This window comes from Aspergillus sydowii, assembly GCF_001890705.1.
Source record: "Aspergillus sydowii CBS 593.65 unplaced genomic scaffold ASPSYscaffold_7, whole genome shotgun sequence".
Classification (NCBI taxonomy): Eukaryota; Fungi; Ascomycota; class Eurotiomycetes; order Eurotiales; family Aspergillaceae; genus Aspergillus; species Aspergillus sydowii.
The window spans coordinates 725,728-740,441 of NW_024467865.1; the positions used below are offsets into that span (position 1 = coordinate 725,728).

At 49.9% G+C, this 14,714-nt stretch overlaps 7 protein-coding genes across 7 annotated transcripts; 4 read left to right on the forward strand and 3 right to left on the reverse strand.

Annotated features, from left to right (window-relative positions):
• Positions 1–225: 225 nt before the first annotated feature.
• Positions 226–885, reverse strand: ASPSYDRAFT_46736 (GFA family protein). Its single transcript, XM_040847301.1, has 2 exons — positions 738–885; positions 226–666 (listed from the first exon to the last, which is right to left on the reverse strand). Exons 1-2 carry the CDS (start codon positions 807–809, stop codon positions 319–321), a joined length of 420 nt encoding a protein of 139 aa, XP_040701386.1. The 5' UTR covers positions 810–885; the 3' UTR covers positions 226–318.
• A 1,616-nt stretch (positions 886–2,501) lies between these two features.
• ASPSYDRAFT_1064812 (uncharacterized protein) lies at positions 2,502–3,198 on the forward strand. The gene is made up of 2 exons (XM_040839867.1): positions 2,502–3,101; positions 3,155–3,198. Exon 1 carries the CDS (start codon positions 2,702–2,704, stop codon positions 3,032–3,034), a length of 333 nt encoding a protein of 110 aa, XP_040701387.1. The 5' UTR covers positions 2,502–2,701; the 3' UTR covers positions 3,035–3,101; positions 3,155–3,198.
• Positions 3,199–6,648: 3,450 nt separating this feature from the next.
• Positions 6,649–8,890, forward strand: ASPSYDRAFT_1064979 (putative zinc knuckle transcription factor (CnjB)). Its single transcript, XM_040839868.1, has 7 exons — positions 6,649–6,830; positions 6,922–6,994; positions 7,168–7,298; positions 7,355–7,441; positions 7,526–7,624; positions 7,684–7,865; positions 8,688–8,890. The coding sequence occupies exons 1-7, from the start codon at positions 6,768–6,770 to the stop codon at positions 8,764–8,766; spliced, it is 714 nt and encodes a 237-aa protein (XP_040701388.1). The 5' UTR covers positions 6,649–6,767; the 3' UTR covers positions 8,767–8,890.
• Positions 8,891–9,014: 124 nt separating this feature from the next.
• ASPSYDRAFT_90864 (response regulator) lies at positions 9,015–9,725 on the reverse strand (the record flags this gene model as incomplete). Its single annotated transcript, XM_040852398.1, has 2 exons — positions 9,015–9,368; positions 9,477–9,725. The coding sequence occupies 2 exons, from the start codon at positions 9,723–9,725 to the stop codon at positions 9,015–9,017; spliced, it is 603 nt and encodes a 200-aa protein (XP_040701389.1).
• A 414-nt stretch (positions 9,726–10,139) lies between these two features.
• On the forward strand, positions 10,140–11,277 carry ASPSYDRAFT_32723 (uncharacterized protein; the record flags this gene model as incomplete). Its single annotated transcript, XM_040845008.1, has 4 exons — positions 10,140–10,360; positions 10,602–10,717; positions 10,847–10,960; positions 11,126–11,277. 4 exons carry the CDS (start codon positions 10,140–10,142, stop codon positions 11,275–11,277), a joined length of 603 nt encoding a protein of 200 aa, XP_040701390.1.
• A 369-nt stretch (positions 11,278–11,646) lies between these two features.
• ASPSYDRAFT_59084 (acyl-CoA desaturase) lies at positions 11,647–13,015 on the forward strand (the record flags this gene model as incomplete). Its single annotated transcript, XM_040849637.1, has 2 exons — positions 11,647–11,863; positions 11,940–13,015. 2 exons carry the CDS (start codon positions 11,647–11,649, stop codon positions 13,013–13,015), a joined length of 1,293 nt encoding a protein of 430 aa, XP_040701391.1.
• Positions 13,016–13,243: 228 nt separating this feature from the next.
• ASPSYDRAFT_90866 (uncharacterized protein) lies at positions 13,244–14,515 on the reverse strand (the record flags this gene model as incomplete). Its single annotated transcript, XM_040852399.1, has 5 exons — positions 13,244–13,646; positions 13,699–14,081; positions 14,135–14,205; positions 14,261–14,297; positions 14,351–14,515. The coding sequence occupies 5 exons, from the start codon at positions 14,513–14,515 to the stop codon at positions 13,244–13,246; spliced, it is 1,059 nt and encodes a 352-aa protein (XP_040701392.1).
• Positions 14,516–14,714: the final 199 nt, after the last annotated feature.

The following is a 14,714-nucleotide window of genomic DNA, read 5'->3' on the forward strand; positions in this document are numbered from 1 at the left end:
TGATGGTCGTGCCTGCCAGCTGAGAAGTGTTTATATTGTCTCGAATAGGAAGGGACACCCGTTGCTCGGCCTTTTCCTTATAAAACTATCATCATTTGGAAGGGACAGTGGGCCTGTACCAGCCCTGCAGGCGCTGTTGGCTCTAGTCAGGACTGTAGAATCGGAGTTATGAATATCCAATACTTTGCCCTCAAACCCTACACCGAGAGAGCCTTCCCAACAGCTAGACAGTTATCAAACGTGCATTATATTTCAAACCTAGAACTTAGAATACAGAGCCACAAAGTACATGTTAGCATAGAACTATTTCGCTTATCCCTAGAACTGACTTTTCTGCTCCACCCCATCAATGGCCTGCAACCAAGGCACCCTGTACTTAACCCACAACTCGACATCCATCCCCTTTGCCAGCTGTGCCGCTGCATCAGACAGTGTCCCCACCTGAACCAGCTTCAAGTCCTTGAAGTCTTCCGCATCAGCTTCTTTCCAGAGCGTAGTTCCGCACTCGGAACAGAAGAAAAGGGTGATTTTCATGCCGTTCTCGTGCACAGTCTCGACTGTCTTGGGCGTGCCCTTTGTCATAGTGAAGTTTGAGCCTGGAATGCCAAAGTTCACTGTGTTTGTGCCGCCGGAGACTTTTCGGCAGGTTTTGCAGTGGCAGAGCCCCTGGAAGCGGTTTAGATTGGGTAATGGAGATATTTGAGCAAAGTGGTGAGTGAGTTTTAGGTTCACGGTACCTTAATGGCTGGATCTCCGGTGTATGAATAGGCGCAGGCGCCACATAGGCATTCTCCTGTAGTACTAGCCATTTTAGCTTGGCGGTTTAGTTTTAGTTTTAGAAGGGTTGCTGTGATGTTGTGAATTCCATGATGAGATGAACGAGCAGTTATACTAAGTTAGATAACTGGACCAACAACTGGCTCTGTAGATCAGCTCACCTGTCTAAAACTGGTGGAACCAAGATTGAATTAGGTGGGTCGATCAACTATCGACCAATGATCTAACTTTACCCATACCCACTCGTTATATACGGACTAGTCTTAGATTTGGCAGCGGAACTATTGGTCTTCAGAGTGGGAGAAAGCATCATACAGGCTCTCAAAATAGAACATCACTGGTTCCATTAAAATCGATTAGCTTTCACTCAATGTTATATAAAGTATGGGTCGCGCATGTTGTGCCTCTCGGCTAGATTTTCCCAACACTGTGGTCCAAAGTACGGTTTTCCAATGGAACTTCATTTAAAGACCCGTCCAGAACGAGGTAGCTAAAGCTTAACATTATAGGTTAGCTTCCAAAGTCATGTATAAGCTGACTTATGATGCCACGTGCTTGGGATTCTTTCCGTTAGCCATGCTTGGCGGTTCTGGCTTTGGATGCTATGATATATACTGAGCAATGTATCAGCCAGAACAAAATGTTCATAGTTTCTTCCCTTAACCTAACCGATTGAAGTACAGACCGGTAAGACGCGCCTCGCCCGTTGTAGAAATCATACCGGATGGAATAAAACAGAAGCCGGACACGGGGAATTATGCCTACCATTTCCACCTGCCCCAAGAACGGAAACTGATGCATGGAGCTGGAGTCCAAGCCCAGCGCTAACACATGCGGTGACTCTCCCACTCTCCCACCCCGTGGGCCGGGCTACGGGTTGGAGTTCGGCCGTTTAGCAGTATCAAGATCAGTGCGATCAGACCTTTTTACCCAGGACTGGGTCTTTTGCCCTGGGTTATTGCGATGTATCAGTGAGCTTTACGCCACCTGCTGCCCCAATTTGACGGCTGCAGGTCCCGGAGAAGCGGTCAGGGAGGATGCACCAGGGAAATTTTGGGGGCCGGGGCCTCGATGAAGGTGATCAGACTCCGGGCGGACGAAGCTCCTGCATTAGCTCGTCGGAGGTTTCCTGCTATGGAGTCGCGGCTTGCGAGGCTGAGATGTACTCTCATGTCCACCGTACGAGCTTGTACAATGCCACAGAATGTGTATCAGTATGTCATGGTATTACTGACTGGCGTTTTTAGATGGTATTTTCGTTTCACTCACGTTCTTGATCTCTTTGCTTTTTCGACGATACGGGAAAAATTCCCTTGGCCAGCGATGAGACAAAATTCAGTGGCTTTGAGTTGCTTGCTGTTTATTGGTCGGGCTGTTTTGATCTGTCATTTTCTGTTTCTTGAGTCACCGCGGGCTGTTGCATCAATTTGTCCACAGATGGCCTGCGCCGTTTCTGACCCATCGTTCGTTGACAGGCACGAACTGAGAACGTTGTCAGCACGTTCTTTCTGCTGCAGGAGTTGAGTGCGGTGGACTCCGTCAGTCAGCCCAATCTATGCCGGTACGGGCCGTTGGATATCGGCATCGGATTCGCACCACGGTCATCGGGACAGCCCCTTTAATTGGTACTTTCGACATGTTTCTTTAATTTCCACCTGGAAGCCGAAATCTCATCCAGCTGAACAGGCTGCCTGGTTAATTCCCGCGCTTGCATCCAACAGTGATGTGCGGCTGTTCGCTTTTGATTCGTGCTCGGAGACTTGAAACATGCTACCAGAGCGGCTGGACCGGCTGATCGACTTGGTATGACGGGAAATCATTCTATTCGTCGATACAGTCGATACAGGGCTCTCGCTTAAACGCGGAGGTCCACCGAGTTCTTTGTTCGCTGCGGCACGGTAGTCTACTTCGAGGTGTTACATGGATGATCATCATGACTTTCAGGATCGTAATCCTGGCAGTCCAGTTGCTCGAATTTACCATCGCCACTCGGTCGGACCCTCGCCATCCCCCCCGGGCAGTTCTGCACTCCAGGAATCACAGCTGCACACCCCTGCAGGCAGACTCTGCACATGAGTCCAATGGGAAAGAAAAAAGCAAAGAAAGGGGGAGAAACCAAGGGCGCAAAGGCGTGAGAGAATCTTTCTGGCTCCTTGCAATTCTCCTGCAGTCGACACCAATCTGCCATGTCCGACGAGTCTATAAGAAGCCCTCACCAGGTGTCCCCCACCGAGAGGGCTGGCCGGTGGACAGATGAAGAGAGATACCGACTGACATACTTGCGAAATCTCAATAGTCACCTCAGCTGGACGGAGTTCCACAAGGTATGCTGCTACCCTCGACGTTTAAATTACACCTTCCCGCTGACATGTCCGAGTTGAACTTCTTTCCAAACCGGTCCCAGATCGCTCTCTACAACGAGCATCACAGAATGGAGAAGCTCAACACCAAACGACGGGTCCAGCTACCCAAGGATAGAAGCAATGCTTCTCCGCTACTCAAGCCTAAACGACCCAGGGTACACGATCCGAGAACCTCGCAGGCCCGTCCGGATAAACAGGCTCGGATTACAATTGACGATGATGAAAGCAACGACGACGACGGAGATATACAAGGAGATGGCGAGACAAAAAAAGTGAGTACTTATTCCCAGACTCCTTGATCGTCAAGTATTAACACTCTCAAGCTCCAGTCTTACTCGTGTCACCCCCAGGAGCAATCACGGCTACCAGACTGTCCACGAAAATCATCCTCGGAATCATCGGGACAGGCTCCCCCAGGACCGGCTCGACAGAAGATGTCGTATTCACCACCTAGTGGGCCTGCGGCGAAACCATCTGAAAGCCCATCCAAAAAGCCTTTTGGCTCCCCGCCTGCTGCTTCAAAACCTCAGCCAACTAAAGCACCATCCCCTATTAGACAACCGGCTACTGTGCCCCCGGTTATGCAAAGCCAGCCTCAAAACCTGGGCATGCCAGTGACAAGCTACCAGCCTGACTCAACTGCTGTGCCACGAACACCTTCTCATGGTAACAGCTCTGGCACTTCAGCCGCTGAAACCTCAAACGTTATGAATCTGTCGTTGCCCCCTCGACCGCCCATACAAAGTGGAACAACGGAATCCGGAGCAATAACATTCACAGATGGGACTTCTCCTAAAATACCTGCCAACCCTTCCACCACGACCACTACTACTACCCAACAAAATAAACCACCACAAGCAGACCAAGCCAACGTAGCAACACCCGCTACAGAACCAAAACCCAACAGCACACCATACAAGGGATCACCCATATTCCAGTGCATGATAGGCCAGTCCCAGTTGTTAATGCAAGAGGCGCAGTTCTGGGAACAAGAGGTCAGAACAAGAGCAGAAATAGACCGCCGCCTAGCCTTCCAGGCCGCTGTGAATACAAAGGGAGTTGAGACCAAGCTAGATCAGCTACGGGAGAAGCTCGATGAACAAAGCAAGGTTATTGATTCCCAAGCCAAAGAAATACAGCTATTAAAGGCTGAAAGAGAGGACACTGCCTTGAGGAAAGAAATTGATGAGCTAAAGAACTCGGGAAGCGAGCAATTTGCGGCCTTTGCTACGCGGATCGAGGGCTTGAGAGAAGACATACAGAAGGTTATGAAGTTTGAAGGAAAGCTCCGTGGAGCTTTAAATGAATGACCAGAATTGTTGTCATGAGCTGGACGGGTAGGAATATACCATGCAGTCAGCTACTGCTGGGGGGCCGGCGGGGCTGCCTAGGAGGGCGTTGTGCGTGCTAAAACTTTGGACAGAAGTATAATGCAGTCGTAACGAAAGTAGTGAAGGCTGTGAAAAGTGACTGGGACTCTGGCCTAACAACACGACACTGATTGGTGATGATGATAGTGATAGACTGGAACGTCTTGCTAAAGGTAATACCACCAGCTAATTGTACTAGTAAAAGACCAGTAGGAGAGGTCCTACTGACTACTTATTTCACAACTAACGAGCAAGTAGCAATATTACAAAGACCCCAAAAATTTACCGTATTATGGCTAGACTTCACACAAAAATACTCTTTTGATTCTTGATCTTAGGCACGCCGTTTTGGCGTTTTACCGCGGTACTTCTGGCCGGCGTACGTTGGTCGTCCTGGAAGTCAATCCTGATGGCGACAGCAGTGATCCCTCCGGGTCCGCGCCATCTTTGCTTTTTCCGGCACTTATCCTTGTTCTTGTGGTGTAACCGTGTAACCAATCGGATCTTGGAACCTGCTCTCTTGACAGGAGCAGTGGTTTACACGGCGTCGAGCGCGGACGTCGGTTTCGCTTCCCCGTCCATTTGTGTAAGACGTTAGGAGCCTGGGTTCTATCCAGGTGCAGGAACCCCTGCATCATACACCCGGCAAAAAAAAAAAAAAAAAAAAAAAAAAGGGAAAAAAGAAAGAAAGAAAAAGGAGAGAGAGCCAGAAAAGAAGTTGTCCAAACGTAATATGATAGATGGAGAGTCTTGGCAAGCCACAACAGTACAGGGTGATGGGCACCTGGCATGGGATGGTTATGACTATGAGTCAGGGAGGGAAGCTTCCTTCCTTGCTTGCAAGTCTCGGAGACGGTGTGCTGTTCAGCTGGCCGGGGTCTGTTCTGACTAGTCGCGTCGAGAGATGGGATTCTGACTTTGAGGGGAAGCACTTTCTCTTCGTTGGCCTTGGTGCTTGGATGCGGTTTTGAGTATGGATTTGAGCAAAGGTGCGTTGTTTCGCTGATTTTTCTGATCCATCGATCTCAGGGAAGAACGAGTCTGTGATTACTGACAATCGACTGTTTGAAGAGTTTGGAAGCCTCTCGTTACACAAGGCAAATCAAGGAGTCCACAACGAAGGGAGATGTATACTTCTGGTGACTTCTGCCTTGTCGAATATACTTGCAGATCAATACTAACCCGTCTTCAGTGAAGCAGGCACAGGAAAGATGAACGAACCAACCTGTCGACTTGGAATATGAACCTAACCGGGAGAGCAATCGACACAGGGAGACGGATGGACCATATTCCATATGATGAGAGCGTGATAGTTGTCCCTTCAGACACCCGGAGATGATAAGCCCAGCAGGAACTCTACGCTGTTTTCGAATTCTCAGTAGACATGACAAATGCACTTGTTGAGAGTCTGTTTCTCAACTCAACGGCACAGAATAGGTCGTTTCTTGTTTGAAGACTCGTACCGGGACGGGGAGGCTGTTTTGCCATCAGGGGTCTGCAGCTGTAGATTGCCCGGCTGTATTGAGAGGTGAGATGGACTGGTGCAGTGGTATCTGTCGAGAGCCCAGCTGTTAGTTTCTGGATAAATTGGAGAGGGCAAGCCAACAGAATATCAGTTCAATTGACAGAGAACATATTACTGCTGATTATATGAGCTAGACTCCTTTGAAGGCCGTCGACTTCATATCGAGTTGTCGGCAAAAAAACATATCAGGTCAAGCAGTAAGTGAGCAAACAACTGCCAGGCAGAAGGAATAACATAACAGTGGAAAAGCTCCTTATTCTGCTCGATGAGTCAGTTAGAAAGAGAAGGAAACACAACTGCAAACGCGATGTCGTTGAGACCCGACGAGTGAATTACTTACCCGTGGTCGAAATTTGCTCTGCACTTCCGTTTGTTTACCTCCTCTCCTCCTCGCCTCGACTCACTCTTCTCCCACAATCTCTCCTTTCCGTCTGTTTTATCACCTTTCTCCATCCTCATTCTTCGAGAAGTCTGGTACTTGTAGCTTCTCTACCAAAACAACCAGGCAAGTGTGTTTCTCCATCACCTTCCGCTCCACGCCGTGCGGAACTACTCATTTTCGCCTCATCAACACAAAGCATCTCTCATCTAGAAAACCTTCATTATACTAACGGTACTGCTTCAATAGACCAGTGACAACACTCGAGCGGGTCTGAATGGGTTGGAGTGCTAGCGACAGCTGGGGAGGAGGTGCCGATACCTCTGGCGGCGACGATTGGAATAGTGGTGGTGATGCTGGTGATGCTGGTGTTGCCGGTGTTGCCGGTGGGGACTGGGGTAATGGTGATGCCTCTGGTATGTACATCATCTCAGTATACGCCCTGCTTCTTAGCAAACGTCGTGGGACTCAGATGCTGGACTCATCAGCTAACTGTTTTGTTTTCAGGCTTCAAGAATGACGAGAACCAGGGCCCAGGCGATTTTGGCGGTGACCAGGATCGTGACACCAAGTGCCGAAAGTAGGTCTCAGCATCACTACCAGGAGAATATACTGTTGACTATCATAGCTGTGGTGGAGATGGCCACTTCGCACGCGAGTGCACCGAACCTCGCAAAGGCATGGCCTGTTATAACTGCGGCGAGGAAGGGTATGGAAATTCGTCCAAATCCAAGTCTCTGCTGACTCCTACAGTCACTCCAAGGCCGAGTGCACAAAGCCTCGCGTTTTCAGTGGTACTTGCCGCGTCTGCAACCAGCAAGGCCATCCCGCCGCCGAATGTCCTGAGCGTCCCCCCGATGTTTGCAAGAACTGCAAACAGGAAGGTAAGTTTGCATTCATCCTTCAATCCAAGCAATGCTTACAGGTAATAGGCCACAAGACTTTGGAATGCAAGGAGAACCGCAAGTTTGACCTAAACAACATCGCTGACCAGCTCCCCGAGGTGGCATGGGCAGGGCTCAAGAAGGCGAGTGACGAGAGGGACTTGGAAGATTTCCGTGAGGTATGGTGTTATTTGTTTCATCGTTGAATCCAAGCTGACAAGGGGCAGAACTTCAAGGTTTACTGCAAGGCTGCCCCGAGCGACACCTTCGTCGACATCGAGAAGAAGATGCGCGAACAGTCGTTCAACATTTACCTGATCGCCCTGGTAGGCCGCCCTTTGACTGATATGGTGGTGGTGACTAACGCGATTGATAGGATAAAGAGCCCACCGATTGCATCAGCCTTATCGACCTTCAGGGAAAGCTCAACTGCACATATGTCGTCGGCTTCTTCTACAGCGCCAAGCCCCAGCGTGCCAACCTCCGTGAGCGTTGGCCCTCGTCCGTTGAGGACAACCTTGAGCGTCTTGAGGATGCTGGCTTGCCTTATGATCGTCAGATCCCCAAGTGCGCCAATTGCGGTGGTAAGTCGCCGGAAAGGGTTTTATAGAGGGAAGCGAAAGCTGACGCATCTAGAAATGGGCCACACCTCCCGCGGCTGCAAGGAGGAACGCGCAATCATTGAACGTGTTGAGGTCAAGTGTGTGAACTGCAACGAACCAGGCCATCGCGCGCGTGACTGCACGCAGCCTCGCCGTGACAGATACGGTTGCCGAAACTGCGGGTATGTAAACGGTTCATGTGTCCATTGTCTCTACTGACTCGAGTAGATCTTCCGAACATAAAGCTGCCGAGTGTGATAAACCCCGTTCTGCTGAGGGAGTCGAGTGCAAGAGATGCGGAGAAAGTGAGTTTGTGCGGATATCATGCTTGCTTATACTGACCATTGATAGTGGGTCACTTTGCGAAGGACTGTCCGCAGGCACCACCTCCTAGAACTTGCCGTAACTGTGGATCCGAGGATCACGTTGCCAAAGATTGTGACCAGCCGCGTGATGTATCGACTGTTACCTGCCGTAACTGTGATGAAGGTACGCTAACCGATCATCTTTGTTACGTGGATTGGGTCCACTGCTAACGTCTTACCTAGTCGGACACTACAGCCGTGACTGTACTAAGAAGAAAGACTGGACCAAAGTTAAATGCAATAATTGTGGCGAGAGTAAGAATCCACCTCTCCCGTCGTTTCAAGACCATGCTAATACATTATATCTTCCAGTGGGTCACACCATCAAACGCTGCCCTCAGGCGGACTCTGGCGGAGACAACTTCAACTCGGACTTCAACCAGGGCGCCGGCGGCTGGGATACCAGCAACCCCACCAATCAGGTCGCTGCCCCCGTTGGTGATAGCGGTGGTTGGGGTTCTGGTGGTGGCGGTGACGGTTGGTAATCGAACGAGTGGATGAACAAACACTAGGAAACTGTGGTTTGGTGATGTTTGTTTGCGTTCTTCATTTATGGAATAGGCCACCCGAACAAGAAAGACGGATGAGGCATATGTGACTATGTCTGAGATTTGATAGCTAAGCTAACCCGAGGACTGGTGCGTGCTCGTCGTAATGAATTGACTCGGCCTGAAACACCATTGAACTCCCCGAACCTATCAACACAACGCCAAACAGCTAAACCTGAGAACAGCAAATGAATAAAGAAATCAAAGCAAACTCGTCGGCCCCTTATGTGCCCTGCGCCAACCCCCCCACTGTGCCCTCCCACTCCGAATCGGCACCCTCCCCCCAATCATCGGATTCCGCAACACCCCATGGCGCGGCGTCACCCGCCTGGAACTCCAATACATCAAGACCCGGTGCAAAAGCATCCTCTGAACCGGCTTGCAGAGAACATCATCAAACCCCTTTGCAAAATGCATCTGTACAACGTATTCTGCCATTCTCTGCGCAGTCAATGCGACGATAGGCGTAGACGAGAGCTGCATATCTGCGATATAAGGTTGCTGTGTGCGCAGGATCTCCACAACCTCGTACCCGCCTTTTACGGGCATTGATATCTGTGTTGGTACTATTGGTTAGCTGCCTTATTTTACTTGATGTTGATCATGATGGTAGAAGGGTGTGAGCATATCAGTCGAAGCACAAAAAGAGAAGGAGAAGCCTACATCCATAAGAATTATATCCGGCCGCGGACATGCCGGGGATGGATTCGAGAGATAGTCTAGGGCTTCTCCGCCATTCCAAGCGACGGATATGGTGATGCTTGGGTCCAGCTTTTTAAGGATTAGGCGGAAGAGCTTTTGGTTTACGTCGCTGGTTTTTGTTAGCACGGTGACGGTGAACTTGGTCGTTGATGGTGGAGCTGTGGCTGGGGCTGGAGGGACGTACTTGTCTTCGGCGATGAGGATGTGCATTTTGCAGACGGATTACTGCAAGTTCGAGTAATGGGAGGCGGATTTGAGGTTGAAGTGCTGGGTTATCGAAGCTTTAAACAGCCAAGCAGCAAGCAGCGGGGCTGTGTCTGGGCGATGAGGCTGAGTTGCCTGGCGTGCCGATCAGCGATTATTCAGAAGTCTAGACTTGCGAGCTCTCGTTTCAGGTGGATGTTAGGATTGTATTTTTTTTGAATACGAAGCTACGTCTTACTAGCTTGTAGTCGATCAGTATTTGAGGTATAAATCGGCCGCAGCCCCGATCGGGGATTGTTCTTATTGTCCTCAGCACCGTCCTCATCAAGGGAAACGCAGCAACAACTTAATGTTCACAGCTAACTTTATTAACTAATTGAACTGCATCACTAGGAATGTCCCAGGTCTCCTCTTGACATCATGGGGTACGACTTTCCTGTTTCGAATGGGCCGGGCAAGAGATATGTCCGCGTTTATTTAGACAAAACTGCACCCATTAATACACCTTCTGATATGCACATATCGACCAAGCCAGAGGTGTCATTTGGTAATAAACATGCGTTCGTGGCTCGTGCAATCAAAATGATACGATGCTTAGTGGACTCCGATGGTGATGATATGTTACTCCCCAAAATAAGCAGGTCAGCCCTCATCGAACCTGTCTGTCGCGGGACAGGACGACGATAACCGAAGTGTTTTTACACAGATATAACCATGTCAAGTTAAAACAGGAATTGCCTACGGCGTAGCAAGTAGAAATGATGGAAAATAGGTTCTCAACCAAGTTTTAGCAAGGATATAGATGTGAGCATCGCCTCAAGAGATGGGAGTAGACCATCACGCCGTTGAGTTGTTAATTATAATGTGCACCTATTCCATTAGGAAAAGCCAGTTGAATAGAGAGGCACGAGGACGACCTCCACAACAAGAATTGTACTGCACAAGGACAAGAAATCATCATCAGCCTGCCTACCCGATAACCCTCAATGGAGGCTCAGGTTTCAACAATCCAGAATGTTGGGATCGACCGACGTTGTGATGCTCGTCGCATCAAGTTGGTACCTCAATGACTGACCCGAAAGGATTAGGTGAGTGTTTGTGACTTTGATGAATGGATGGATAAACAGATGTTGGGAACAATGGGATGACAGGTAGCAAGGAAGAGGTCGACGTCGACCAAAACAAGAAACAGGAGCCTGAATTTGTATGGATCAGCTTAGCCATGCCTGAAACCGGCCCAGGTACCAAAGGGCCAAGAGTAAACGAGCAGCTGCATCGAGTCATGTTCGGCAATCCATGGATATGGTGCCACCTGCCAGGACGTTTGTTTTCCAACAATGCCGATATCAATCGATTATTGTAACCAGTTAAGCAGTAAAATACGAGACTCAATATTATTTAACTAGTTAACATGGAGAATCGCATGGATTCAAAAATTGCGGTCGTGATGTTAGAGTACGGTATAGGGCAACGAGTCACAACCCTTCAGCCCAACGACAATCGACCCATTCCCAACCATCGCTACCTTACGATCAACTTCCAATGCAATCCAGCCTAGGCCGAATCTCGATAACAGCCAACACTCGATCTTGTGAAAGTGTTCAACATGAAGGATTTTCAAATCCATCAGCCTGAGTGGTCCAACTTAGTCATCGAGTTGCCTGTCCCACCAGCTCAACATACGTCCCAACAAACCACCAAGGGGTTGAATGATGTCGTTAATTGACCGGAGAGATGTTGAAACATAAACATATAAACCAATTAAGTAGGGCTGATTGTAAGAATGAGCTGGTTTGTTTTATATACTGGTCGATAGACTCTGTCAATGCCACTTCTTCGTCGACTACTACCCTGTAGTGCCTGAGGCACTGAGAACCCTATAAAACACCCTTACCAAGCCTACCAGCACAGGCAGACCCTGCCCATCATGCCGTCGACAAAGGGCAAGGCTCCGAGGCCACATATCACCGAACTCCCCGTAACATGGACAAACTGGTACCAGCACATCAACTGGCTCAACTGTACATTTGTCCTCTTCTTCCCATTAGCCGGGTGTATCGCCGCAGTCTGGACGCCGCTGCATCTCTACACTGCCCTCTTCGCTGTCGTTTACTACTTTAATGCTGGTTTGGGGGTCACGGCTGGTACGTTGCAACTCCTGTTTAGCGTTGATAGATGGTTGGTGGTTGATGGTCCGCATGGCTAACGTCGTATGTCTAGGGTACCACCGCCTCTGGGCCCACTGCTGCTACAAAGCTTCCCTCCCACTGCAGATCTACCTCGCCCTAGCCGGGGCAGCCGCCGGCCAAGGGTCAATCCGGTGGTGGTCGCGCGGCCACCGCGCACACCACCGGTACACAGACACCGAGAAAGACCCGTACTCCGTCNGCAAGGGATTCTGGTACAGCCACATCGGATGGATCGTGCTGAAGCAGAACTACAAGAAGATCGGGCGGTCCGATAGTTCCGACCTGGACAGCGACGGGGTCGTGATCTGGCAGCATAGGAATTATATCAAGTGTGCGCTGGGGATGACGTTGATATTCCCGACAGTTGTTTGTGGATTGGGTTGGGGAGATTGGATGGGCGGGTTTGTGTATGCGGGAATCTTGAGGGTGTTTTTCATCCAGCAGGCGACGAACTGCGTTAATAGTCTCGCGCACTGGCTTGGGGAGCAGCCATTTGATGATCGGAATTCGCCGCGGGACCATGTCCTTACGGCCCTTGTGACGCTGGGCGAGGGGTATCATAACTTCCACCATGAGTTTCCGAGTGACTACCGCAATGCGATTGAGTGGTGGCAGTATGATCCGACAAAGTGGATGATTTGGACGTGGAAGCAGGTTGGACTGGCATATGATCTGAAGGAGTTTCGGGCGAATGAAATCGAGAAGGGGAGATTGCAGCAATTGCAAAAGAAGGTTGACGCGAAGAGGGCGACGCTGGATTGGGGGGTGCCCTTGGATCAGTTGCCGGTGTTGAGCTGGGACGAGTATGTGGCTGGGTCTGCGGAGAGGGCGCTTGTTGCAATTGGAGGAGTTGTGCATGATGTGACGGAATTTGTAAAGGAGCACCCTGGGGGGAAGGCGTTTATTCAGTCTGGTATTGGAAAGGACGCGACGGCTGTTTTCAATGGGGGCGTTTATCGACATTCGAATGCGGCGCATAACTTGCTGTCGACAATGAGGGTTGGTGTGATAAGGGGAGGCTGTGAGGTGGAGATCTGGAAGGACAATCCATTGAAGGGAATGGATCGTGCCGGACAGCAAGTGACGAGGGTAGCGAAAGTTGAATAGGTCTTATATTAAGGTAACGGTCTATGGGGCTGTCACCATGCCACTAGTTTCTTTTGCATATTTATCCCACTATCGTCCACGGAAACGAGAACAAAACTCCAGCCTTCAAAGAGGCCAAAAAACCGGGTGGAATAGCTAGGAAGTGGGCCTCATGGAGGGTGAGAAGTCAGGGCGCCTGGCCTCCATTGATTGGATGTATGAGAAAGAGCAAGGCTATGATAGACAACCTCAGCGAACTTCAAACTCTCTCGCAACATGAATTCCGTCCGGCGGAGCTCCATGGAAAGTTAAGTTTGTTTCAGATCTCTCATCGTCACTCCATCCACCATGAACGGCCCTCACTCGTGCGGAGGAACTACCGCCTTTGTTCAAGCGATCCATATGGTACTTTTGTTGTTGCCCGCTGGATGGATATTTCACTGTTCCGGTGGCTTTGCACCTGGAGGAACCCATCCAGGCCTCTGGGAGAATGGCAGCGAGAACGTGTCGCAGGATGGGGAGGTTGGCTGCTACGATAGCTAGCTGCTCTTCAACGATACTCCACATCAGAGGCAGAGGTAGAGTCCATGGGGCGTCCTCAAAGTCTATGCTCATTAGGCTGAAAACTCGGACCATGCTAATTGCGCTGACGCTATGAAATTGTTAACAGAATTCTTTGGCCATAGGTGGACTGGGAGGCTCACAAGAGACCGAGACAGAATGTGAGGACCAGCCCTATTTTGCGACTAGTGGCAAGCTGGAGACTCCAGATGTATGGCACTGGGAGGAGCATGACCATAAAGTCTGTAACCATGTTCAGCGCTCCGGCGACAACAAAGGCCGCGTTACGGTTCCCACAGGAACCCCCGCCAGGGCGCATGGGGTTGTAGTTGTATTCCACAGGTTGGCATAGGAGGAAAGACTCAAGGACAATACTGAAGCCCCACGCCCAGACAATGGCCCCGGTGAGGTAGATGGCGATGCGAAAGCTTTTCAGGGTCCCGAAGAGCCGGTAGTATAAAACCATCAACGATGTTTTGACGAGGGCCAGCCCTACGCCATATAATGACTGGAGGACAATAATCATCTGGGTTGAGATGAGTATATTTTGACTCCAATTAAATTGGCTGATATACATACTTTCATCGTGTATATCAGATTCTCCGGGTCGACTTCGTTCATATGCAATCCGACACCACCATGGGTGACAGCTAAAAGGGCAGATGTCAATACATCTCAATACGGCGCGGACGGTCTTGGACGCACTTGTGATGACCAGAATCGTTGACACAATGACAAACCACTAGACAGTATAGTTAGCATAAACGGCATCCGTGGTATTCAAGTCGCACTCACAATAGCAGTTAACATCAGATAATCGTCCAGCCCGAGGGACACCTTGCGAATCCTTCTAGAGAAAACACGTAGAATGACTGCAGCAATGGCGAGAACGCCGAGGACAATAATGACAATGACGACGTTGCGACCATCCCGGGCCCTTAATCCGTACTTTCCAACCATGATAGACAGGTTACTGCTATTTGACCAGCAGCAGAGGACTTCCAAAGACCATGAAGAACATGCCGGCACTATCGGCAGGGAATTCAATTAATAGATGTGGACGAGATGGTCCGACCCCAAACTGGCTCCACTGCCAAGTGCAATCGGGGTTCGTCTGGGGCCGTTTTTCACGATCCTTCGTTCTCGAGAACTAATCTGA

What these genes read in the sequence shown, in the direction of transcription:
- ASPSYDRAFT_46736 (XM_040847301.1), bottom strand. Translation starts at nt 809, where the DNA reads ATGGCTAGTACTACAGGAGAATGCCTATGTGGCGCCTGCGCCTATTCA. An exon ending in CCGGAGATCCAGCCATTAAG is followed by an intron (nt 667 to 737) that starts GTACCGTGAACC and finishes AACCGCTTCCAG; the next exon opens with GGGCTCTGCCACTGCAAAAC.
- ASPSYDRAFT_1064812 (XM_040839867.1), top strand. Translation starts at nt 2,702, where the DNA reads ATGATCATCATGACTTTCAGGATCGTAATCCTGGCAGTCCAGTTGCTC.
- ASPSYDRAFT_1064979 (XM_040839868.1), top strand. Translation starts at nt 6,768, where the DNA reads ATGCTGGTGATGCTGGTGTTGCCGGTGTTGCCGGTGGGGACTGGGGTA. An exon ending in GGGTAATGGTGATGCCTCTG is followed by an intron (nt 6,831 to 6,921) that starts GTATGTACATCA and finishes TTTTGTTTTCAG; the next exon opens with GCTTCAAGAATGACGAGAAC. An exon ending in CATGGGCAGGGCTCAAGAAG is followed by an intron (nt 7,442 to 7,525) that starts GCGAGTGACGAG and finishes GACAAGGGGCAG; the next exon opens with AACTTCAAGGTTTACTGCAA.